The 24,083-nt window shown below is 36.2% G+C and overlaps 1 protein-coding gene across 1 annotated transcript in view; it reads left to right on the top strand.

The window, feature by feature from the left end:
• The window catches only part of LOC137399781 (uncharacterized), a 52,148-nt gene that overhangs the window by 2,271 nt on the left and 25,794 nt on the right, over window positions 1-24,083 (top strand). The window contains exons 3-21 of the mRNA XM_068086006.1: window positions 737-940; window positions 1,131-1,405; window positions 1,498-1,537; window positions 2,168-2,427; window positions 2,845-2,954; window positions 4,170-4,398; window positions 5,374-5,587; window positions 7,565-7,694; window positions 10,989-11,164; window positions 11,503-11,600; window positions 12,291-12,503; window positions 12,892-13,129; window positions 13,521-13,700; window positions 17,221-17,346; window positions 18,684-18,715; window positions 20,059-20,129; window positions 20,956-21,106; window positions 22,282-22,345; window positions 22,844-22,980. Of these exons, the coding sequence (XP_067942107.1) occupies window positions 737-940; window positions 1,131-1,405; window positions 1,498-1,537; window positions 2,168-2,427; window positions 2,845-2,954; window positions 4,170-4,398; window positions 5,374-5,587; window positions 7,565-7,694; window positions 10,989-11,164; window positions 11,503-11,600; window positions 12,291-12,503; window positions 12,892-13,129; window positions 13,521-13,700; window positions 17,221-17,346; window positions 18,684-18,715; window positions 20,059-20,129; window positions 20,956-21,106; window positions 22,282-22,345; window positions 22,844-22,980 (2,948 nt within the window). The remainder of the gene's footprint in view (window positions 1-736; window positions 941-1,130; window positions 1,406-1,497; window positions 1,538-2,167; window positions 2,428-2,844; window positions 2,955-4,169; window positions 4,399-5,373; window positions 5,588-7,564; window positions 7,695-10,988; window positions 11,165-11,502; window positions 11,601-12,290; window positions 12,504-12,891; window positions 13,130-13,520; window positions 13,701-17,220; window positions 17,347-18,683; window positions 18,716-20,058; window positions 20,130-20,955; window positions 21,107-22,281; window positions 22,346-22,843; window positions 22,981-24,083) is intronic.

Here is a 24,083-nt window from a genome sequence, read left to right as displayed (position 1 = left end):
CCGTTCTTCGTTTTATGCCATACTTTGTTGGTGGGGAAGCAACTCTGATAAATCATGCTGGTGTAAACACATCCTAAGGTCAGTACAAAACTTGCTAGGGTCCTAGTTCTTAGCTATGTTCTATTCATACAATACATGATTGCTGTAGCTCATATTTGGTCTGACTGTTTGATCAGTTGACCGATATGAGCGATACATTTACAATAAGGTTATATATTTCACAATCGATTGATTCAAGTGCTTTCCTTCTAGAAATATAAAACTTAACACCCTTGCTAACCCATTTTATCTGCACTGATTCATCTACAGATATTTCTTTTATTTATCACAAGAGGTATTTTAATAGCTGAATTTAATGTGCTCTGAGTTTGATGGATTTTAAATCTCTTCAAAAATACCACAATTATTTGGAAGAGCTGTGTGTGTCCTCCTTTAAATTTTGACTAACGCGCCGCGCAATGGATGGTGGAAGTGTCATGATTGTTGCCATAGTTCTATAATTATGTGCTAGGTAAGCAAATGTTTTGCTTACCTAGTGCTACAATTATGGTTTAATAAGTTGAGGTTTGCTGGTAGTTTTTACCTTGTGAAGCTAAGCAGAGCTGTGAGTACACACAGTAGACTGAGAGCTGTGAATACACACAGTAGACTGAGAACAATTATATCACAGCTCAAAGACTAGTGGCTTTAGTTTATTTCTCATTCGTTGTTCATATTTGCATTGTTTGTTTTACAGATAATTTGTTCACTCACAAAGTGAACTGGAAGCAGGCAATACACAGCTGTAGAACCTCTTCACTCAGGAGATTGTACATGAAGGATCGCCTGCTGCCTTCTACTCCTTTCTATTACAGCGCTGACACTGCAGGTTTCAGCGTGAGGATTCGGGAGGCTGTCGCTAGAATTATGAGGGAACAAGGGCTTCCTGTTGCTGTATGCGGTAAGACTTAACTTTTATTTTGCATGTTAATTTGTTCAGTTTATACTGTTGATCAAACCTGTTTTTTCTTTTTCAGGATGGCGAGAGAGTTGCCTTGTAAACAAATGAGTGTTCGGACTCCTGAATGTAGGTCATTAAGGTACAGCCAATTACATGCACTAATATTCTGGAATATACTCTTTTATTACAGATAACGAACTGGAGGACTCTGCAGTAGCAGCCAAGATTTCTTTTCTCCACCACACCCTTAGGCGCTCTTCCAAGTCAAGTGGGCATGCGGGCAAGAATTCTCCCAAACGACAATCTGTCAGTGCACGCAAGCTTAGCTCGAAATACCCATTTAGTGATATTATACAGGGCGTTCCTGAGGAACTTGAGGAGCAGGGACTAGTCTCTGAAAAAAACCTTCTTCGAGCGCCTCAGGGATTTCAGCTGCTGCCAGAGCGAGAGTCGGCAACTGTTGAGGTAGTTGACTAACTTTTCATCGCTCATTCACTGACTTATTGTCATTTGGTGTTTTTATTTCTTTGTTAAAATAAATTAAGTTTTTACTTTAGACTGCGACGAATGAAGTGAATGACAACTCCGAATCAGCAAGTGAGTTCCTATCCACTCATTCATCACATGAGCAGAGTGCTATTCAATTTTGAACCAGTCCATTTCATAGTCTACCACAGCTTTAAAATACATCACAGAACTTGTGACTTGAATTAAAAGTCTTCAGCGTCAGTTTTAGCATTTATGGAGCAGTCATAGTTCAGTGGTTAGTACGCCGGCATACAATCAATAGGGCAGTGGTTCGAATCACAGGAGGACCATTGGTGGTGTTAGGAAGGACATCTAGCTACAATTGCTCCTTTGCCAAATCATATGCGCGAATGGTCACAATATATTATATACCCGGATATACCACTTACGGCGGTGACCTCTAACTAGAAGAAGCCGAAAGAAGAGTGTCAGTTTTAGCTTTGTGTTGTTTGGTTAAAAAGTTTTAAATTCCACTTAGAGATTGTCTGAAGTCATTTATTAGTTCGCTAGCAGTATTCTGCTATAAGCAGTCCTTCATGTCATGATATTCTCTAATTGCTTGGTTTAGATATCTCACACATTTTTCTAAATTAATTTAATCAATTTCAAACTTGTTAACTTTTGTGTTTCAAAGAGGCATGTAAAATACCTGATGGACAGATTCTCTTTACTGTACTAAGTTCATTTTGATGTCTGTAGCCAGTCAAGGCGTACTCGCTACACTGCCAACTGAAGGTGTACCTTGCGTGCTGCCTCCCATGGCCACTCGTTCCTTACCAGTTTTGCACACGGATAACGCTAGTAATGCTCATCATCACCGGTCGGCTGTTGGTTACCTTGGTTTGCCGTCTGATGAGACATTATCTGTTGCCATTTCTACGACCCTGCCAACTTTTGTGGACGAAACTGACAATACGCAGACCTTTCCTCTTCCTGTCTCAGAAGCTGTTCGACCTGAGGTGAGAAAGATTTGGATTGCTTCTTTTTAATGTAGGTAGCCTTTTAGCTTCAAGTTGCTATCAAGATGGGGGCTCAGCATTGTTAGGTACATCTCTTGTTTGTGAGTTTAGAATCGTGTTCTCAATATACTGTACCTCGTACTATTATAACTTATTATTAGTATTATAACAGTCAGTGCAGGTACATATCATCTAGGAATAATTGTAGGGGAGTAGCTTTTGTATTTACCTAAACATATTATATTTAAACGCTTTGGTTGATCTTTAAAAACACCCAAAATTCTAAAGAGAAAGAAATGTAAACAGAAATGCTCTCTATAGTTGAGCTTCTGTTTAAAAGATTCTCTTAATGAAGTCTGTACAAAATAGATTCGTAGTAGAGATAACTGCTATCAGTCTCTGTATATTGATTCACAGAGTGTAAATATTACTTCTTTCCATAAGCCTCCGAGTGATCATGCTGCATCAGCATCTCTCGGCAACTCACCAACTGCTCCTGTCACTTCTGCTGCCAGCACACGGAACAGGCAAGTCAGCGATTCATTGAACCCATCAATGAGGCTATCCATAGGGTCTTTTCTGACTGGAACAACTTTATCTGATGTTTCAACAACAACAGGTCACGATTCAGGTAGTCTTTTATTTATACTGATTGCTGTTGGATTTGTTGGAATTGTCTCATTTCTTTTCAGAACAAAAACTACTTAGTTGTTATTGGAAGTTTTCCTAATATGGTAAGAGATAGGTCGCAAGTAAACTTTGCTAGTTATAATCCTCAACATTCATTAACAGCATTTTTGTAAAGGTAGATTCTTATTTTGGGCAAATTTTATTATTATGCTTTATTCATGTTAGTATATTTCGTATTTTTGAAACAGTGTTTTTTCACCATCTTTCTGTGTAGAACTTGTGTCAGATGGTAGTCAACACTTTAGAGTAATTCTGTGCAGTCATCAGCTATTTCTGGTTTTGGCAGCTGATGATTAGTTTTTTTTTTTGTTATGTTAATTGTAAATTATAAATGACATTTTATTTTTATAGTCTTCAATACTATAATTTGTAGATGAACAGACAACTTCTCAAAAAGAGAATGATGTAACGTTTTTGAGAAGAAGACGCTCTGTGTCAGCGGGAGTAGGTAGCAGCAGGTTTCAACAAAGCTCAATTTTACTCAATAAAGAGTCTATTCGGAGGTATGAACTAAGATCGATTTGGGCAGCAGAAAAGCAAACATAAATTTATTATTGATTTTAAATGTTTTGAATTTGGGGCTAATTTTTTCAAATTGCTTGCTATGTAAACCCAAGGGCTATGTATCATTTAGTTTTAGTAGCTGCAACAATATTTGGCACGCGGTTACTGTTCGATTAAGTGTGAATTGACATACTATAGTTGACTTGACATTGACTGAAGTGAGTGAAAATATGGTTGACACCTAACATGGGTTGACATGTGTTAAAAGTGGTTGTCATGTGACTGAATTGTTTTAAAAAGTGGTTGACACCTGACTGAAGTGTGTTGAAAAGTAGTGGGTACCTGACTGAATTGTGTTTGCATGTGGATGTGCACCCACTGAATTGTGTTTGCATGTGGGTGAGCACCTGACTGAAGTTTGTTGGCAGGTGGTTGTCATTTAACGAACGGAAGTACGTGTAAGTTGATATATGATTGACATGCATTGGGACTCTTTAGTGATTTTTCTACAACCTAATTATTAATCCTATCTATGTATTATTTCTCAGAACAAAGAGTTTGCTGCAAATTGATCGATGTGAGTCATCATTCATTCACTTCAAGTACGGCACGAGTACGCAGCAGTTCCCATCTCAGTTGAGTCAATATATGGGGATCACTAAATGTGAGACTTATTTGCCCTCGGCTGACGAACACTCTGAAGATGATGACGCAATAGATCAGTTTAGTAGCAGCATTTACGACAGCTTGCAGAAATCTCAAGAACGCATCAGTAATGTATGTGTTCATAGATGTATGTGTTCATAGATGTATGTGTTCATAGATGTATGTGTTCATAGATGTATGTGTTCATAGATGTATGTGTTCATAGATGTATGTGTTCATCAGTAATGTATGTGTTCATCAGTAATGTATGTGTTCATAGATGTATGTGTTCATAGATGTATGTGTTCATCAGTAATGTATGTGTTCATCAGTAATGTATGTGTTCATAGATGTATGTGTTCATAGATGTATGTGTACATCAGTAATGTATGTGTTCGCGCAGGAATTTGTTGGGAACTTAAGCTGCAAGCTTTATTTTTATGTTGTGTTATTCAGCGCTGCACTAGGACACTCTCCACTTCAATCCTTACGTTTCACTCATAAACCCTTTGATGCCGCTCCACTGCATCCTTATTGGCTCTGCTTCGAGTTGCTTTGCTTTGCTCTAACAATCTTGTCCTCCACAAGTCTTCTCTGTAACATTGTTTTAACCTCTCACTAATAATATCTTTGTTTCTTCTAGGTTATCTTTTCCGCTGGTATCATTAATTTTTTTACAGTCTCTCAGCATCTCCTGTTGCTTCCCATTGCAACTACCTTTTTCAGAGATCCGTATAATCACCATTCTCGCTGCAGTTTGCTTTGCTCAGATGCAGCTACTTTCTTGTTATCACTGCATTTTATTTTTTCTTATATGATTCTGTCTCTTACAAAGAAGTTGGTCATTTTAGAATCATGCTTGTAGTCCTGAGGCTAGGCCATGTTTATACTTTTAGTCCTGAGGCTAGGCAATTTTTATGGCAACTGTTGCACTTGAGTCTTACTTATTTATGCATTTTGATTCTTTTTACTTTTTCTATGGTTCGTTTTTTGCATTTGAAGCTTCTTTTTACACATCTTCTTAATATTTACTAACTCATGCACATTTCATAATTGATCAGCCTTCATATATCATTCCCTTAGCGTAATCTCTACTTTCACTTACAGGAAGATGACCTTGCAGAGGTGGTAGCCGAGTGTATTCTTGCTTCAGCCATTGGTCTCGCGTTACTTTCCAGTGACGCTAGCATCAAGATATCACGTAGTCGTTTCCTCAACCTGCGTGACAGGATGTCCAGCGAGGTAATGCAGGCAACTATGAAGGTCTTCCGTATCAGTCCGCCTGTAAGGGGCGAGTCGCTACCCGGCCATAACATAACTGGTTAGTAGTCACGCTTCTCAATTTTAAACTATGTTGATTTTTGTTCATAGTGGAATATTAAAAATAAATATTTTTAATCTGTTGCCTTTTTTTGTGGATCCTCAGCAGATGCGTTTTCTTGAGGGCCCTGGCTAGTCATTGTATTGAGTATTCACTAGATACTGACTGAATACACAAGCCGCTGAGTACATAATACTTCTATTGTTTACACAGACCTAAACATTACCAGTGTGGAATGTTTGTTAAAAGAGATTTGGCAGCGACAAAATCTGTGCTTTCTGCAAATCTCGCTATCACTACGTTTCCATGACTCAGTTAATCCAGTTAATCCAAAAGTTTGCGTCCGCAAGATGGAAACAGCAAAAATTCGTAAATCAAGCGAGTTTTGTTAATTGCAAATTTTTACCGAATGTTACAAGCTTGCAAAAGACAGAAAAGGCATTTGCAGATGATACGTATGAAAATGCCACACAAGTTATTCCATGTTAAACATTGTACCCATTTTAGTCATTTATATTTGGAGTTGAGCAGTTCCGAATGTTCAGCTATGATCTGGTGTAAAAATCTTTAGCTTTTTTAACTTAAACAAGTGTCTCCGTGCATGCAAAAGTGCAAAAGCTCATTGAGACGCTTATTACGCTGTAACTATGCAATTTGGAGTTGTGTGCGCAGTGCGTGGACACAACTCCAAATCTACATCTCTCGTATTGTGGAAACTTAGTGTATGTGTCAAACAATTTTATTGTAATCACATGTAATTTAGAATTATAATTTAAGTACAATAAAATTCAATGTCAGATCCAGATTATTGTAGTTATGTCGGCTATCTATGGGCCTGACTAGAAGTTGATACTAAGTCAATGCAGTAATACATGTAGCATGTCATTTTCTTTGTTCGCAGGATTTATTCAAAGTTGATTAATGTAGCCTAGTATTCTACATGAAAACTAGTTGTAATACAAAAATCATGACGGGTACATTGTTGATGTACGTAAGGTTTGGGAAAGCACTGCTAATGAACTCAAGTCAACTGCGTGCTGCAGTCTATCAATGCGAGCCATATTGTATCACTTTCACTTGATAATTTTTGTTTTGCGTTAAACATCTCTAACCATCACAGAAGCCACACATGCAAAATCTTTTATTTTTAGAAAGACTAAAAATATGGAAATAATTTACTATATTATAAATTGTAAAATTTATAATATAGTAAGTGCTGTTTTATACTATAGTAAGTGCTGTGTGTAAGCAGCCAGTGTGTTGTTGACAGTATTTGAGTAGACGGAGTAAGGCAAATCTAAAATTATTTTTAACAAATTAAGGTTTAACAATTTAAGTAACAAATTGAATTGTTTAAAAGTTCAGGGTCAGTTGCAGCTCAATAAATATGCTGCCCATTAGCCTGTGTTTTAGAATATTTCCACCCGATGTTTTTTAATGTTTCTGTAAAACTATTTATATGCTATTGTTTTTGCAAATGAAGTGGTCTATCCTATTAAACAATCTTATATTTATTGCATCTTTCAAGACTGGGTTGTTTTGTCACATAGCAGATTTTACCAAATGGTACATCTATTTTTAACTGAAGCCTAAGGACTAAAAATATATAACCTAATCTTATTTTCATAAGAAATTACAGTGAGCACCCGCTATACAACATTAATTCCTAATGTTCTCAATTAAAATCGTAAAACAGAGACATCGTAACCCGGGGGTGCACTGTACTTAAGTACCATAAAATCTTTAGAATCAAGTATTCTTTCTGCAGTTACACAGCTAAGAGTAGAGCTTATATTCCAATATTACCAGTAATGAATTCTTGGCTGTTAAATAGTACGCTTTGATATTGCTAATATCTAGTAACATACTAACATGTTACATACGTAACATACTAACATGTTACGTACGTAACATACATAACATAACTCTTGTCTGTTAGTAAAGTGATTAGCTTTATTTTGTTTGCGTCTTGAACAGCTGACAGACAAACAGTTGAGCCATTCTCACCAAGTCCTGAGCCAGTTCTTAGGAAGGTTGAAATGCCAATGAACTTTTTCAAGCGACATCCAGGTCAGCATTTGAGGCGACACACCGATAGTCGCAGAAGGTAGGAAAGATCGACAAACCTGCTTTGGCCAAAACGTTCCTTGTGGTCAGAATAATTGCTTAGCGTTATATATATTTGTTAATGATACATCAATATTAATTGTTTTACACAAGAGGTAATTTTAAGCCAATGTTTGACTTTACTCCTCTGTTATTTTCGCACATAGACTCCTACAATTCATATAACTGTTGCTGCGTAATGTGTGCAGTCGTACCTCGACATACAAGCTTAATGCGTTCCGGGACCGAGCTCGTATGTCAATTCACTCGTATTTCAAATCAAATTTTCTTATAGAAAGTAACTAAATACAAATTGAATCATTCTCTGGAAAAACTACCAAAACACAGGATTTCACGATGGAAAACGTGTTTTAATAGTTCTAATTCACCACCTATGCTCGCAAAGTAATAAATATCTATCTAGTGTTTACGATCTGCAGTAAAATTTAACACTATTATGTACAGCGCTGTATGGACTTCTCACCTTCGAGACAGACATAGTGGCTAATGATTGCGCGAGACAGACTTGACGGCAACACGTTCGGTACGCTACACTTTTGTGAAGCTGTAAATCTACCTAACGTAAACGACTTTAGCTCACTAAGCACACACTTTAAAAGGTTTTATCTTACGCTTGACTTCATTCTAATTTTTTCTTTGTTTTATTTTTATCATCTTACGGCTTCACTCGTTGGTTCCTCGCTTTTACTTTCACTTTTATCTAGCCTTTTTAAAACTGTTTTAAATTGATCCGACGAGAACGCCCAAGCGATGCTGTTCTCGTAAGCGGCCTCTCGCTTACTCGCCACTTAGTGGCCGCATTGAAAATTGTCTCGTATGCTCGCATCTAGCCTGTCTTGACAAACTGTTGTTTTTGCGGAGTTGTTCCCCCGTCTGCTGGCGGGCAACACAACAGCTTGTCACAAGACGTACTGCACCTGATGCATCAGCTGCGCTTATAGGGAGTTGTTGTCGTCTGTCTATGCGGCTTGGTTGCGATATTATGTTGGTCGCTCCATTGGTAATAATAACAAATTTTGCGCAAAGTTATGTAGAAAAAATAAGATTATAACGTTTAACCAGCGACCAGTCTCTGCGGTAAACTTTAGTAGAACTTGAGAACTTAGACAACAACAGCGACTAAACATGTCGTTATTTGTGCGCTCAGTCAGTTTTAATTCTATTTTTGTATCAGTCAGTTTTATTTGTTCTTATAGATTTTATTTTCAATTTATTTTATTCTTAAATTCTACTAACGTTTACAAGAGAGACCGGTTTTTGGTTAAACGTTGTAATCTATTTTTTCTGCATAAACTTTTACGCGAAATCCGTTATGATTACCAATGGAGCGACCGCCATAACATCGCAACTAAGCCACAGACGGAAGAGAACAACTCCCTATAAGTGCACCTGATGCATCAGGTGCAGTACGTCTTGTGACAAGCTGTTGTGTTTCTCGCCCGCGGACGGGGGAACAACTTCGCAAAAACAACAGTTTGTCAAGACAGGCTAGCTCGTATCTCGAATTTGTCTCGTATCTCAAGGCACGAATTTGCTTAGATTTTTTCTAGTAGCACACATTTCTCATATATTGGGATACACGTTTGTCAAGGTATGACTGTATAGGGTTGTCAACATGTATTGCATATATGGAGTCATCTTCTCTTTGTACTCATACTAGCTCATTTGCATTGTGCCTGACCATATCCGATATCATTCAAGACTCGTTTGGGATATTCTTGCAGCTCATGATATGAAAGGTTTGTTTGTGTGTTGTGGGCATGTTGTATATGAGACATGATACACACCTATCACTCACTGTCCAACGCTTTTCGCTTCGTCGCATATAACATTGTATCACTTGCTTTTGCTTGCCATCATGTACCGCAGCGTTGTAATGATTCATGCTCCTGATTCACTTGTTTTAACTACGCTTGTGATTGCCTATGTACGTCTGCTTGCATCATTTGATTGGTGGAGGAATGTTAGTAACTGACCTGCGGCGTTATCCGCTTGTCAGCTGAATTGGTTGTTATAACTGAAGGAACTAAAAGAAAAAATATTTATATGCTGCGCTTCTGTAAGATGAACTATATAATATATTGATAAATATACTATACCATTAAAATACCTTTGAATTATGGAATAATTTTGATTGTTTTTTAGAACACATGATATCAGTTATAGAGGGAAAGTATAAAAGTAAATTATTACATGCAGAGGAAATATTAGCTTTGTCAACTGTTTGGCTTGATGTTTGCTTATATTAGAAAATATAATTGTTTATTACAAATATAATGATTTATAGGGTTGAATCACTTTATAATGAAGTTGGAACATAGTTTAGAATAAATCCTGTAGTCAATGACAGGAGTTAAATTAGTTGTTAAAAAAGGAAATATCACCTGCATATAAAATCAAATAAAGATACAATTAAAAAGGGCAAAGAATTTCACTTATCTTCTCATGCTCCATTTTTGCTTTTCAAGAGAGCATAATTCCATTTTTGAAAATTGTATTTGGTTAAATACAATTTACAGCATACGTGCATATATAGTTAACCTTTATTCACACTAATATTGATGACACTTACAAAGGTTTTTCTAGATAATTCCTCGAATTTAGGTCATTTGGCTAGAAATAAAAATGCCAGTTTTTTTTTCATAAACTCTTTAGTTAACTAGTTATTCAGAAGAGTGTCTGACAGCAAAATGGTTGCTATCTATATTAAGGAGATTACATAACACACTCCTTGCTAGATCTCATTGTAACATTGTCATGGAGACTCCATAATAGTAAACCACTGCAACTATTATTTTTATTAGCTATGAATAGTTAGTTGTTTATATGTTGTTTCTTGTTGTTATTTTTATTATTGATGCACACCAACTGGAAAATATTTTAATCTATGGGTTATTTTGTTAAAATTTTTGAAACTGCACCAAATTCTTCTTGTTAATAGCATAGAGTCAAAGTCAGTATACAATCATTGGCCAAAACTATTATCATTATTGCTTGTTGCTGTGAAGTTATTAGTTCTTAGTGTTGTCCACATGCACGACCTTACTGGTTCCATTTGTTTTATTTCTTTGCTTGTAAATAAGCCCTCACAGCTTTATTGGGCCAGTTTAAAAATAAAATCAGCTAATAATCTGATATAATTATATTATGTTGTTGTAGAAAACAATTGTATAAAGTAACTAAATGGCCATAAGACTCGACAGTTTATTACTAGCGCTGGTATGCAGCTAATAGAGTTACAACTTGTGATGATTCTTCAAGTTGTGCACCTTAGTAGCTCTCTTAGGGCTCGCTCATCCGGACTCAGTCGTGGCTCTCCTGACAAACTAAAATTCAAAAACAAACAGTCTAAGAAAGGGAAGCCAATGGAGACCTTGCCATTTGATGAGGAATCCGAGTTACCGAGGCTAGATCTATTGACCATTGCAGATTTCTCCAGCTTGAACTCGGGTAGATAAAGTAACAGCATTTCCTCTGGTCCATTATCACAATGTATTGTTTAAACTGAATTCTAATTTAGACCGATGTTTCATAACCAGGCATTAATTTTTACCTAGCATATATGTAGTTTCAACACTGGACATACTTCTCTCCTCTTCATGAGTATATATGCCTCTTCATAGAGTTATCTACTATAGAGCCAGCAGTTGAATGATTCTCTCTTGTTCCTTGTTTGTGAGACTCGGAGTAGTGAGTAGTATTTTTACATTTCTCTCATTGAATCTAATAGCTTGGGAAACATACACTTACAACGGCAGCGCTATCTATTTGTCTTGCTATTTTTGTAGTCAAGTTTAACACTGGCCATTCAACTGGCCCGCACTCTGCTGCCTCTCTTGCATCATCTCAGAGAGAATTCTTGAGTCAGATGAGCTCTATTGATCAGGTCAGGTTTGTTGGTTTGTTAGTTGGTTACTCTCTTGCTGTCTACTTGCTGTATCTTTGAATTCATCAGAACTCGGTTCCTACATAAGTATTTGAAACAAAACCTATTTCCAGCATGAGCACAACACACTTAGTTGCAGTAATTGGTGAATTTCATTTTGTTTTTGTTTTTATGAATGGAATCTGACACTAACAAATCCCTTTTCAAACAGGTTTAAAATGTAATTATATCACAAACAAATGTACATTTCTAGCTACAACGATGTGAAACGATTATCTTTTTTTCATTTTAAACAACATCAGGATAAGAGCAGACAATTGTTTGCTTTGTGGTTATTCATAAGAAAATTTAGCTATCAGATTGGGGAATAACATACACTACAACATTACTTATATGTACAACTGTCCATAACGCGTAGGGAAGCGTAAAATTATTAAGAGTTGTCTTCTCTTTTTATTTTAGCCTTTATTAAAACAGAGACAAGCAACTGTATATTGTATTTTATATAGTTTAACAAACTCCCATGAATACTCATCCAAATCAGTATTCTAATAATTGTTTAATTTAACGCTCGCTGAAAAGGTGGCGAATTTATTTAACATCTGTCGATTATTTACAAAACTAAACTGTAACTTAGTCTGAAATTTTATGATCAGACAGACTAAACCTGTACGCCTCTGCTTGTTGCAGTTGGTAAGAGATTGGGCTGCCTCTGATGTAGTAAGGCTACTGGAGGCTCTCATATCGAACGCTTATGAGAGGGGAGTCACGGTATTGCCTCTTATAGCAAGGGAAATTAGGGGACGGGTGACACACGTGACTAACATTACGGAGCTGCCAGATAGACTACTGGTTGCAATATTCCAGTGTTTGGATGTAGCCAGCTTGCAATCTTGTCAAGAGGTGAGTATTAATTAATGTTGCTTTTCAATATTAGGCAAAAAATAAGTAATGAAAATTGGATAGAAAAGTGTATTATTTTCAAGAATTATCCACATCTGCTAGTTTTTTTAAAATAGTTTTCAGCTTAATTTTTTTAAGTTGGGATGACTTGAATTGCTCGCACTTGCGTAAGTCATTGTCAAAGTAACAAGGCTCTGATTACACAAACAAAAGTAAGGTGAGAGATTCTCGTTGGGTTCAACTCGGTGATCACATGCCAATCTTGGTGATGACATTTATGTTTGTAAAAAAATGTTGGTGTATTCCCACCATCTGACAAAAATAGAGACAGCCATTCATAATGGTGAGCACTGGCCAGATCCATTTTACCATCATTTCTTGGTTGCAGGTGTGCCGACATTGGGCCTTCCTTTGTACGAGGGCAGAAATATGGCTGGCCAAGTGCAATATGCTTGGCCACAGCTATGGCATCCCAGGACTGTGCAGGAGGATATGTGACAAGATTGATGGTGTGCACACAGTTGATTGGCAGATGGCTTACAGAGAGCTGAGTATTGCTCTGCACCGTTACAGTAGCCCTGCATCTGTCCACCTCCACCCAGCAGTGCTCGCGAGCAAAGGATATTGTAAGTGAAGTCCTTTGTAGCAGAAACATTAAATTTTATTATTACATCTTGAAAGAAAGCAAGTTTGGTCACCTCAACACAAGTGATTCGTGCATATGTACGTAAATTTCAGCTATCATAGACGAATATTTGCTTTGATTGATGAAGATAGACTCTCCTGTATGTACCGGTATCTTCATTGAACTATCAAGGATATTGGTAATATAGATTATTAACGGATTACTTGTTGTTTCACAATATGCACGCATAACTGGCATGAATGGTATTTTAAGTTATGCTCTTGTGGCCACACACATGCTATTTTTTTATTAGGACTGTTAGTAGCTGGTAGCCAAGGTCAACTTCTAATCACACTCTTTGTGGTACGAATAGGAGTTTTCTCACGTTTTAGCCTCGTGTGTGGCCATTGCTGACTGGAATAAAGCTGCGACCTTGCCCTCAATAGCTACAGATAATAGCTCAAATCTGTCTACACCTCGGTCAACTCTAGTCGTGTCGGATTTGACTTCGTGTGATGACCAGCAGACTGAATCGGGCAACCAAGCACCTGTCGCCAGACGCCACCTAAAAGGTAGGCATTGCTATAGAGAGCCTTGAGGTTAGACCGCACACCGAGTTAATGCAAATGGTGTGACGATGTACAGCGGCGTGAAAAATAAACTGAACAAATTTCTCAAACTTATTTATAATTTGTTGTTCCTATCTTTGTTATTTGTAAAACAAACATAACTTATATACCACTGTATTCAAAGTCTTGTCAAGGTTCAGAATATCCCATGAAATAATGCATAGGATGCACCCTACTTGCATTAGATTAGGTCTCTTGAACCAATGTTATAAAATGATTGGATTACATATGACCAGACCTCATGAGATGATTTCTTGTTTCTAATAGTTCAAAGAGTTGCTCAAATTATAAGATTTCAAAGAAGCAAATAAAAATTATCTGGTTTGTTCATATCTCTACAGATTGTTATCTTCAACCATTAAAAAATGGAACGGTTCAGAATTTGGCCTACATAATCATTCAAAACATAATTTTACAGCTGTTTGGTTTACATATTTGAAACCTGGACAAAATAAGGATTAATTTAATATACAATTTATGACTATTTACTAAATTCACTATGAGTAACAATTTTGTAAATGAGAATTTTAGTTTTTCAACAACAATACAGTTTGTTTCCACCAACAATACAGTTTGTTTTCAACAACAATACTGTTTGTTTTCAACAACAATACTGTTTGTTTTCAACAACAATACAGTTTGTTTCCAACAACAATACTGTTTGTTTCCAACAACAATACAGTTTGTTTCCAACAACAATACAGTTTGTTTCCAACAACAATACAGTTTGTTTTCAACAACAATACAGTTTGTTTTCAACAACAATACTGTTTGTTTTCAACAACAATACAGTTTGTTTCCAACAACAATACTGTTTGTTTCCAACAACAATACAGTTTGTTTCCAACAACAATACAGTTTGTTTCCAACAACAATACAGTTTGTTTCCAACAACAATACAGTTTGTTTCCAACAACAATACTGTTTGTTTCCAACAACAATACAGTTTATTTCCAACAACAATACTGTTTATTTCCAACAACAATACAGTTTGTTTCCAACAACAATACAGTTTGTTTCCAACAATACTGTATGTTTCCAACAACAATACAGTTTATTTCCAACAACAATACTGTTTGTTTCCAACAACAATACAGTTTGTTTCCAACAACAATACAGTTTGTTTCCAACAACAATACTGTTTGTTTCCAACAACAATACAGTTTGTTTCCAACAACAATACAGTTTGTTTCCAACAACAATACTGTTTGTTTCCAACAACAATACAGTTTGTTTCCAACAACAATACAGTTTGTTTCCAACAACAATACTGTTTGTTTCCAACAACAATACAGTTTGTTTCCAACAACAATACAGTTTGTTTCCAACAACAATACTGTTTGTTTCCAACAACAATACTGTTTGTTTTCAACAACAATACAGTTTGTTTCCAACAACAATACTGTTTGTTTCCAACAACAATACAGTTTATTTCCAACAACAATACTGTTTGTTTCCAACAACAATACTGTTTGTTTCCAACAACAATACTGTTTGTTTTCAACAACAATACAGTTTGTTTCCAACAATACTGTTTGTTTCCAACAACAATACAGTTTGTTTCCAACAACAATACAGTTTGTTTCCAACAACAATACTGTTTGTTTCCAACAACAATACTGTTTGTTTTCAACAACAATACTGTTTGTTTCCAACAACAATACAGTTTGTTTCCAACAACAATACAGTTTGTTTCCAACAACAATACTGTTTGTTTCCAACAACAATACTGTTTGTTTTCAACAACAATACTGTTTGTTTCCAACAACAATACAGTTTGTTTCCAACAACAATACAGTTTGTTTCCAACAACAATACTGTTTGTTTCCATCACCACCTATCCAATTGCTTATTAATCTACACATGAAGTTCTTCTTCATATCCTTGTCTCTCCCATCGAGAGGTAAGATTCTTCAACATACATGTACTTACTTTGTCTTTAGTACATTGTGTACTCTGGAATATGTTCAATTATAATAGTTTTATTGTAGAAAAGAACTCTTTTAACTTGTTGATAATCTGACTTGCCATTTTTGGGTATTCTAATAAAAATATCTGTGAAAAACTAAACCAAAACCAGGAATTAAAACCCAGTTGCTCAACTCGCTTAGTAGCTCAGCAAATACTTACACGGAATTTGTTCACACCTGAACTCATGCTCTCTTGCATGAGAAGGCATTAAATTACAATCTAGGAACTCATTTATAATGCGTATCTTCAACTTTAGGTGTATGATTTTACGTGTTATACGTAAATAAATTTGATAGTACAAACTCCATGGTATGGCTAAGCCAATAGCTGAATGTCTGCACTCTCAGACTAATGTTATGCGCCTATCATAAATGTCTATCTTCCATTGCTTGTAGATCGCAATTACGCAGCTTATAACTGGTGTCTTCTATCAGACCTTTATCAGATTTATTAATTAGGAAGTTGTTACATTGTCCTCTAATATATTTTGACTGAATTGAAGGAATGTCATAGAGTCAGTCTGATAGTAAATGTTAGACCTTGGCTTGCTCTCTATTCTTGTTACATAACTTCATTATGTTTACTTGTACGTTGGAAGACTCTTGCGCTACAAGAGATTGGTATGTGTAGTAAGTATGTACACAGTTATACTCACCAATAGATAGGTGATTGATTAGTGTAGTGGTAGTCCGCGTGGCTTAAAATCAGACTGTCTCACTGTGATTCCAGGATTGATTCCAGCCTGGTGCAATCTTTTTTTCTCATAATGCTATTACTGTAGCTTCGCACAGACGAACACGGCCCTTAATATAGTAAACACTATTTCTTTTAATTTCTTTTTATTTCTTTTTAAAATTTTTCAATTCTGAGTATGTTTAAAATTGGCATACAGTCATCGGCACTACTGCCTTTTACATTGAAGAGCAGCAGTCAACAGTGCACAGGATGCACCTTTTTCTCACATGAAGTAGCCTATAACGGACTTACCTCAGAAATGCTCAAAGAAAAGTTTTTCCTCACATGGCGCAATCTTGTGCCTCCAGCCTGTCTATCAATTATATTAATCTGCATTTTAGCTGCATAGGTCTATTAATACGACTTATAGTTGTACGTTGAAAACTCGTGTGCGACTAGGTACTCAGTCTATTTGTCAAACTCTCCAGCTTAACTGGTTTTGACAAAAATATTTATGTTTATAATACAATGATAAAGGTGCTTTCTCATTATTTATGTAAGTCGGAATAAACTAATATATTAGATCTGTATACAAGGTGAGGAACCTCTTGTTCTCAATCATTGTGCAACAGTATTGGCTGGCATTTTTCGGTAAAATTAATAGATGTTGTACGTTGTACGTACTTTGTACGTTGTACGTAATGTTTGTCAATAAAACTGAACTGCTACTGACTTATTCAAAATCCAAGACATTCAAACATTGACTGAAATTAGTTTGGTGAGCAAAAGAGTTAATCTTTTGTCTTTTCAACTTTAGTTGCAGGTAAACTACCTCAACGTGCAGGTAAACTACCGCAACGACAGTTTGTAAAAAAGAGTCGGTTTCCACCCCTGCAGTTGGTGGATAACGTGCTGATTCTTGCTGGTGAAAACAACCCTACTAGTAAGTGCTGGTGAAAACAACCCTACTAGTAAGTGCTGGTGAAAACAACCCTACTAGTAAGTGCTGGTGAAAACAACCCTACTAGTAAGTGCTGGTGAAAACAACCCTACTAGTAAGTGCTGGTGAAAACAACCCTACTAGTAAGTGCTGGTGAAAACAACCCTACTAGTAAGTGCTGGTGAAAACAACCCTACTAGTAAGTGCTGGTGAAAACAACCCTACTAGTAAGTGCTGGTGAAAACAACCCTACTAGTAAGTGCTGGTGAAAACAACCCTACTAGTAAGTGCTGGTGAAAACAACCCCACTAGTAAGCTTGTAACTTACCTTTCCCTTAAAAAAAGTAGCAGATCTGCTTGAGATTTGATGCCATCTTTGATCGTAGGTATTATCTGAAAATTCTCGTGGTAAATTTTTTGTAAATCTAGTAGTATCTTTAGCGAATTGCACAAATCGTCTCTGACACTTCATAACTAAATTGCAGCATGTTTAAATTGGTATTTAGTGTGCATTTCTTGTAGCTTAAAGTAATGATCCTTCAAATCATAGCTAGAAGCTATGATTCGAAGGGTGCTTTTTGATATCGAGCTAGAAATAGCTTGATTTCTAGCTAGATTATAGCTAGAAGCTATGTTATTAAAGCAAGACAGTGAACAAAGGTTTCTCATAAGCTTGGGCGAAAGGCTGACAGCCCTAAAATTTTTATTTTAACTGTATTTATGTCTTAGCAATAGTTGTCTTAATACACTAACATAACATTATAACACAATCTTACTAACAGCTCATTTTAAACCTTTATATTTTTTATTCAAAGGTAAATTTTGATGTTTTTTTTTTATTAACGTCATTATTATATATTATTATCATGTATTATCATCATCAAGTACTTGAGATATTTAGCTTGCGGGTAACGTGTATTCTAGTATCAATATTTCATCGTGTTTATGGCTTATTCACATCTATGCAGGCACCCGCAACGTTACTTGAAATAATACATATCCTGACATGTACCGATCTTGTGTTAATACAGATATTAATATGTAGGATATATTTTATATCAATATTTGTATTATTTTTGACTAACATATACAACCTACAGTCTCTTATACACTTTGCTTTTTGTATTTTTATATGATATTTATAAATTTGGCCATTTCAGACTGCGGCTGTCGCATAACATCTTTATCTGTTACAACACCTTTCTCTGTCATGGGACACTTCTCTGTCACAAGATACCTTTCGCTCTCATGCTATACCTTTGTCATGTTTTACTCCGAAATCCCGTAATCCCAAAATTAATCATTTACTAAGTTTTTAGCAAGTAGCTCTTCTTTTTTAGCTTCAGGCCTAAAAAGAAATAAGAAATCATTGGTAAGTACTGAATGTGTTAATTGTACCTGACAGAAAACTGATTGAGCTTTGCCTCATCAGGCTCTCGAAGCAGTGAAAAACTCATTTTTCATTGCCTCTAGCGCTTGATGGTGCTGCAGGTCAAGGGTGATGCCTTCACAACCTTTCAATGCGCTCCATAAGACCAACTTGAACTTTTCCAGTGTCACTCTCATTTAATCTTCACATAAAAGCAATTATCTTCTCTTGTTATTGCCCTGGCAGCAAAAGCTGTTAAGTAGCGCGACTCACGCTGGGATGAGGTCACTTTTTAAACTGTTGCTATTTTTAGTATCACAGTCTAAAGCCTTAAAATCGTTTAACAGTATATAACAACTTGTAATGATTAAAGGGATCACAGTCTAAAGCCTTAAAATCGTTTAACAGTATATAACAACTTGTAATGATTAAAGGGATCACAGTCTAAAGCCTTAAAATCATTTAACAGTATATAGCAACTTGTAATGATTAAAGGGATCACAGTCTAAAGCCTTAAAATCATTTAACAGTATATAACAACTTGTAAGGATTAAAGAGATGCTAAGAATGCTGTGTTATGTAAGGAAAACAATACTAAGTCTTATCTAGTTTGACGGTGTGGTTGTTGTGTGGTGGTTGCGATGGTGTAGTAATAACTTGGTGTAATTTTCCACCCGATGTTGAGCTGGTCAAACATTTGCGCAACAAATGTCTAATTTGATTTTATTAAGTTATTTATTATTACAAATGTACTTGTTAAGCATAAATATTAGGGAGCTGTACATGTTGTTGGTAGATGCGTGTAAACACTCATTCATAGCATGACTACGCTTATACTTGAGCGACTCGCGCCTTTGGACTTAGAAAAATGACAGAATTAAGCTAATGCCTCTATTTTTATTTGCACTAATCTAACTAATCCCTCTGATGACCAAAGTAATCGTGCGAGGAATGCCTGCCAATTGTTGATAAACCACTCCATTGTGGTTATGGAAGAGCACCTGCTGGATACCTGTCACCATTTGTCTAGCCTCATTCCTCCGCCTCTTTTTTTAAAGGTCTCAACCAGGCCTGAGGCTCACACTGTTTTTGTATATAGGGCTAGTTTCTGCGGGTAGAACTCGGATGATCTCTAAGCGGCCACGAGCAAGGTTGTACGATTATACTGGCTAATTTCCGGCCATAGATCCATTTAGTAATTTGAATTATAGATATTGAGTGCCCGAGCAATTCATTTATGTGAGACTTTAATATCCTATTACCCCTTTTTGACCTTCAGCTTGGTGTGTCCATTGATAATTATGTCGAGGAGTGTTGCCACATCAGTGCTTGTTTGTTATTGTCAGCAGGTGAAAGCTCGTAACTCATATGACATGGCTGGTTCATCTTCTCCTAGCAACGCAGACCTCACACCCAGGTTGGTCGCTCATTCTATTATCTCTGGCGGCTGCAGGTAGATTATGAGTAATTCCCTTTCAATTGTTGTAATTATAGCTCGCGGTTTTTTAATAGGAGTTATCATGCTCCACCATCTTGTAAATGAATTACAGCTACTCTGGCATTATGTAATGTCGCTTGCTCGTTCCTTTTTAATGTGACAACAACAGTTTATAGACGCCAATGCGTCTACTATTAGTGTTTTTGCCATTCTAAGAATATATTTATGTTCAGATTTTATATTCCGTCAGACTAATTTAGATCGTTATTATTAGCAAAACATGAAGTGACCGAGAAAGGGGCAGTCGACCCTGGCTAACGGAGTTATTCTTCCGGTCGGTTAGTGTTGAAACTCGGCACACGATCAACAAACTTATTATCTCTTGCAATTAAATACTCAAATCATCCCCTTGCTCTCTCCTCTTACTCACTTCTATCTCAACTTTCATCTTGCGAGAATCAGCGTTCATGAAAGGATGGTCATTTCCGAGAAGTGGTTAAGAAATCATTTTAGAATATTCTCACGCAAGATATCGCCCAAATATTATCTCATGTGTACATTTTCAGCAATAAGAATCAAAGCATTGACACTAACTTGGACATGTAGAAACAATGTAGATGCTATATCAAGCTCAGTTGAGGTGAAAAAAACATGTATAGCCAAGAAAAGCATAACCAAAGGCCATAGAAAAACTACCTTTCGGGCTTATGTGTATGATGTTTGAAAAATTTACTCATTCTCTTTAGAGAAGTTCATCTCCTATGGGTGGTTCATGTCACAGTAATACATATAGAACACATTTTAGCATGCCGTTGGCATCTAAGAACGGAGACACAAAAATGTCGTCAGCTGTCAGCGACCATTTTCAAACTTACGGCGATTCCTACAATGACCTTGCCATAGACATCAGAACAGAACTCATTCCTGCCAAACAACTTCATCCTGATTCACCCATAGTAAGTCATCACCACTAGATGAGAGGTCGTGTCAGATGACAGCTTGTGGAATCATGCTATGGTTGTAATTTACTGATTACTGTTACAGAAAAGTTTTCTCATAATAAAATGCCGGTTTCTTTATGGTCGTTTAAGTTATGGTTTAATCTTGTCAGAGGCGGTTGGTAAGAAATGGTAAAATATCGCCCAGCTTCAAATAAGCCATTATATGTTATTGTGGTCAGAGGCATGCTTTCATTCCACAAACAAGGTTTGGATTTTCATTTTTCTAAGAACTGTTATTTGGCAGACATGGTCTGATGTTGAAGCTCAGCTAGTAGATAGTACGACACTATATAAGTTTTAATACAGTATTGCTAGTAATCATGTATTTATTTTTTAAAGTTTCTCAACCTGTCTATTTGGTTGCCATTTAGACAAAGACTTTTTTAGAGTTGATGGAGATTTCTGCATATAATTCTGCAGTCATACGGGTCTCCAACTTGAGGGGAAACAAGCTGAGCATAATTAGAGTTGTTCAAATTTGCCAATTGCTGACGATGTTTACATGAAACCCTTTTTTATGTCTAGAAAAAGATAACAGATTGTTATTAAATTTCTACTAGCTGTGACCACAGCAACTACAATGCTTGCAAAACCATCAGCCATCAGTTCGTTTGTGCTCTCCCCCCTTAGTTAAATATGTGTGTATTATATTCTATCCACTAAATTTTATTACAATGTTTTTTGTGCACTTTTAGTGAAAACATATGGTGTACACGGAGAATATACCATGTACACAGATAATGTACGGCGTAAGTCAAAACATACAGTGTACGCGGAGAGTATATCATATACACCGAGAATATATCATGTATATAGAGAATATACAATGTTCATGGAAAATATACGGTATACACAGAGAATATACGATGTACACAGAGAATATGCTGTGAACATAGAGAATATGTGGTGTTCATGAAGAATATATGGTGTACACAGAGAATATACTGTGTTCACGAAGAATATGTGGTTTTCACAGAGAATATACTGTGTACACGAAAAATATAAAGTGTAGACACAATTCGAGAGCACAATAGCTAGTCATTTGTACGATTTAGTAATTTTACTTCAATGTAGGAATATAATGCTATATTGAGATTGGTCTTAAATCACTCTATTGTTTACATCTATAGTTGAAGAGTGAGCTTGCTGATCAAAGTGAAACAGGAACAACCATGACTCAACTTTTTAAAACAGGTACTTTGAGTGCTTCAACTTCATATTACTGCCTAGGTTATGTTAGTGGCTAGGTCCAATAGGGAGTCATCCAACCTAGCCACTAACATTTTTACTAGGATGTTCTATATTGGGTCAATGTCTAGTAAATGTGTCCTACAGATGTCTGTACACAAAGCAGTTTGGTTTTAACATAGGAGGTTCATATGAGTTAGATGTTCAAGTTTTAGACTTGATCGATGCGAGTCAATAAGTATATATATATATATATGTTAGAACAACTAGCAGTATTAGTAACTATGTTAGTAACTATACTAACTTAGGCAGTAGTATATTCTATTGTATTATTTGTATTAAATGGCATGTACTGGGATGTTTACAATGAATTTAAAATTTAATACCGTTTATAAATTGAGCACTTTTTGCTCTAAACAATGAGTAGTATGACAGTAGTAGTTCTTGTAGTATCAATACTAAATGTTCTTACTATGGATAGATAACTCCTAGCTCCTTTTCTAGCGACGCTGGAGTACAAGAGCCAGTTTCGTCCGGTAATGACCTGGTTGAACATGGATGATTATAATCCAAGAGATCCCAGCATTACTAAACGTTTCCGAGGTTATGTTAAGCCTCTGCACTATGTGCATAAGGTCAAGGTGAGAGAAAGAGGTTATGTTAAGCCTCTGCACTATGTGCATAAGGTCAAGGTGAGATAAAGGTCAAGGTGAGAGAAAGGTCAAGGTGAGAGAAAGGTCAAGGTGAGAGAAAGCGGTTATGTTAAGCCTCTGAACTATGTGCATAAAGTCAAGGTGAGAGAAAGAGGTTACGTTAAGCCTCTGCACTATGTGCATAAGGTCAAGGTGAGAGAAAGGTCAAGGTGAGAGAAAGCGGTTTCAAGGATGAACTTACGCAAAACTTTATTAGATTTTGTCAAAAAGTTTCGGTATTTTTCTATAATTTGCGTTTATTTTTTGTGTTTGAGGTGATCTGACTGCCAGGATGTTTCAAGATTAAAATTAACAAAACTTGATTGCAGTTAAAACGCTCAGATTAAACGAAAGTGTAGTTATGACATCTGTAGTTGCAAAGAATTAACAGAATAGAACCGATATCAACTATTGCAACAATAACAACTAGTGAAATCATTTCGTATGTATTTTTCTTAATCTGGAAACATCCTGGCTATCAGATCACCTCAAACATAAAACATAAAAACATAAAAAAAAATTGCAAATGATAGAAAAATACTGATAGATTCTGATAAAATCTACAAAAATTTTGTGGAAGTTCATTTTTAATCAATTTTTGAAAGAATTTACTGCCTTACTAGCATCACCTTCATAATATTATTAACCGCCTGCTAGACTCTGAAAACACCATCTGCTATTCGTGTCTAATGAGGCTGGTCTATTGTTTTGTTTTTCACAGTTACCTGCTTTCATCTGCCATATGTATGTCTGTATTAGCGTTCTCAAGTTATAAGACAAAGTTGTAAGACAAAGTTTTATAATGCTCCAAATACAGCGTGTCTGCCTGTGTTTGCATGCGGGTGTGTGCGCGTGTGTGGGCGTGCATGTGTGCGCGTGTGTGGGCGTGCATGTGTGTTAGACCTGTTTGCTGCTTGTAACAGTTTGAATTTATCTTCTCTCAGTTTATTCTATGACTGAGTTATATATCCAGATGAATGAGTTGAATCGTAATTCATTTATTCGGCTAATAGAAGTTTTATACCTATCATATATCACAAATGACCTTGCCT

Source organism: Watersipora subatra, chromosome 7 (genome assembly GCF_963576615.1).
Source record: "Watersipora subatra chromosome 7, tzWatSuba1.1, whole genome shotgun sequence".
NCBI classification, from domain to species: domain Eukaryota; kingdom Metazoa; phylum Bryozoa; class Gymnolaemata; order Cheilostomatida; family Watersiporidae; genus Watersipora; species Watersipora subatra.
This window is presented reverse-complemented; position numbering and strand designations above follow the sequence as displayed.